The sequence below is a fragment of the Choristoneura fumiferana genome, chromosome 17 (assembly GCF_025370935.1).
Source record: "Choristoneura fumiferana chromosome 17, NRCan_CFum_1, whole genome shotgun sequence".
Taxonomy (NCBI): domain Eukaryota; kingdom Metazoa; phylum Arthropoda; class Insecta; order Lepidoptera; family Tortricidae; genus Choristoneura; species Choristoneura fumiferana.
In genome coordinates this window covers 19,942,923-19,945,242 of record NC_133488.1, presented here as the reverse complement: position 1 = coordinate 19,945,242, position 2,320 = coordinate 19,942,923, and the positions used below count along the sequence as shown (strand labels likewise).

Genomic DNA, 2,320 nt, shown 5'->3' with positions numbered 1-2,320 from the left:
ATGGTGTACGGTTGTGTCACTCTGAAGATGAGCTCTGTTGAGTTCGAAAACGCGTCAGTGTAGTGTGGTGGTGGTGATAGATGGGTTTGTGTGATTTGTGTGTGTTCTTACAGCGTGGAGGTGGAGGAACTGCATGAACACGCATATTTTGCATAAGCTTAGCTATCGTAGGGTCGCGGGTGAGCACGGAAATTCTTTTAGTTCATTGATATGGACCTCCACAAAGTAACGCCTGATTCAATAAATTCTTTTAGGCAGGCTAATATGAACATTGCAAGTAACAAAAACTTGTAACAAAGAAGCGTGGGCAGCGGGTGGGTATTGGGTACTGACCGTGGGCCCAGCAGTGGGCGCTGGCCGTTGCCCTTGTTGGGCGGCGGCTTATCCCCCGGCTTGTGCTTGTGGTCGTGGGCGCCGTTCGAGGGCCCGCGGTCCTGCAGCGAAATTTGCTGCATGTCCTGATAATGGAAGAAAATTTACAATGGTGATTAACATTTTTTCACAATTGACGATTATAACATTCAGGAGACAAGAGCAGCACCAACCCTGCCAGATTCATTCAGTTAAGGCTATACTATATCGTGGGTACGTATTATAATGTATAAATTTAAAATATATATCGGTTGAAATACCTACAGTTGAAATACCGAAAATTGAAAAATATAATGGTTAAAATAAATATTAATCAAAATTCATAAAGCACGTTTTTCATACTGGTCGAAATACATAAAATTAAAATGACTAAGTTCACAATGTATATGTTCAGAATATATACAATCAGAATATATAATAGTTGAAAGAAATAACAATTAAAATTCCTATAGTATGTTTTTCATAATGTTCAAAATACATACTATATAATGCCTAGGTTCATCATCATCTCCAGTCTATTCACATTGTATTTACATGTTAAATTCTGAAAAATTAAGGACTGTAAGACAACCTATTCAGGGTAGTTAAGGCGCTTCGCGCCTAGACAAAACTCTAACCTAACCTAACCTATAAGATACCGACTGATCGGAATCGGTTCTAACAAGACCTTGCATTTTAAGCTAAAGTCAGATCATAAATTGAATAGAAACAGATAATTGAATAATTGAATAGAAATAGCGAGGAGGAGCGTGTTAGGTTCAACTATGACCAAAACAAGCCAGAATTGTAACATATGCATTTTACTTTGTAAAAATTCAGTGTCTAGTATGTATTTCAACCATTATAGAAAACATACTGTATAAATTTTGAACGTATACTTTATGAAAAATATGCATTTTGTGCCATATGACTAAGAACCATTATATATTTTGACCACTATGCATTTCAAGCTTATGCTTTTAGAACTTATGTCAAATAACTTTATATATTTTGATGCATTATATTTTATAATTTTCGGTATATCAACTGTATGTATTTCAACCGATATGTATTTTAAATTTATACATTATAATACGTACCCCTATATCGTACAGTCAAGTGTAAAAATATGAACTTATTCAGTTTCAAAAATAAGTACCGCACTCTTATTCCGACGCATTAAGGCCGTAGTAACATATTTTTGAGTGGTTCGATCGAATAGATACTTTACTTATTTTCGCACTTGACTGTACCAGAGATTTACGTTATCTTTTTTTTTAATCGCACCGGGACCTCATTGAAGGTAACCAATACATAGATTAAAACGAAAAAGATACAAGTATCAGAAGAGGAACTTGACCCATTCCTTACCCCATCAATGCCCACTGAAATTCTTGTCTACGGCTCAGTTCATTCTAATCTAAATAAATTAGAATTGACGTTTTTGGGAATAAAAACCATGGAGCGCAGCATGCTAGGGTTAAAACTAACGGATCAGACCCGGAACACCGCCCTGCGCTCCATGACTCGAATCACTGATAAAAGTCGAACGGCGTCAAAGCTGAAGTGCGACCAAGCTGACCATGTTTGCCGCATGCCGGCCGAGATAACCACCAAGTGGACGTCCACCAACTCGAAAACGCAAACCTAGACGGCGATGACGGTAAGAACTGGCCCTTGTAAGCAGTGGAGAGAGTGGAAGTGTCAGGGGAATACCTTTGCTCAACAGTGGAACAGAATAGGCTAATAATAAATGAATAATAGTTACTTGAGCTAAGTCCCGCGGCGAATAATGGCGTTGCGGCGGCCCGTAGGCGGCCCACATGCACTCCACGCCCAAGTTGAAGTAATACCGCAGCGTCGGGATGTCTGTGGGACAGTTCATTATTAACAATCAGATTTTATTCGCAGCATCACACGCGTAAGAACCTCTAACTCCTGTTTCAATAGGTTTCAATGAGGGCTATCG

General features: G+C 38.9%; 2 protein-coding genes across 3 annotated transcripts in view; both read right to left on the bottom strand.

Annotated features, from left to right (window-relative positions):
- LOC141437116 (uncharacterized) overlaps positions 1-2,236 on the bottom strand; it is a 3,865-nt gene extending 1,629 nt beyond the window's left edge. The window contains exons 1-2 of the mRNA XM_074100338.1: positions 2,120-2,236; positions 334-458 (exon numbers count right to left, since the gene is read on the bottom strand). Of these exons, the coding sequence (XP_073956439.1) occupies positions 334-458; positions 2,120-2,236 (242 nt within the window). The remainder of the gene's footprint in view (positions 1-333; positions 459-2,119) is intronic.
- Positions 1-2,320, bottom strand: part of LOC141437073 (uncharacterized) — a 168,116-nt gene that overhangs the window by 70,112 nt on the left and 95,684 nt on the right. The gene's annotated exons all lie outside the window — the stretch shown is intronic.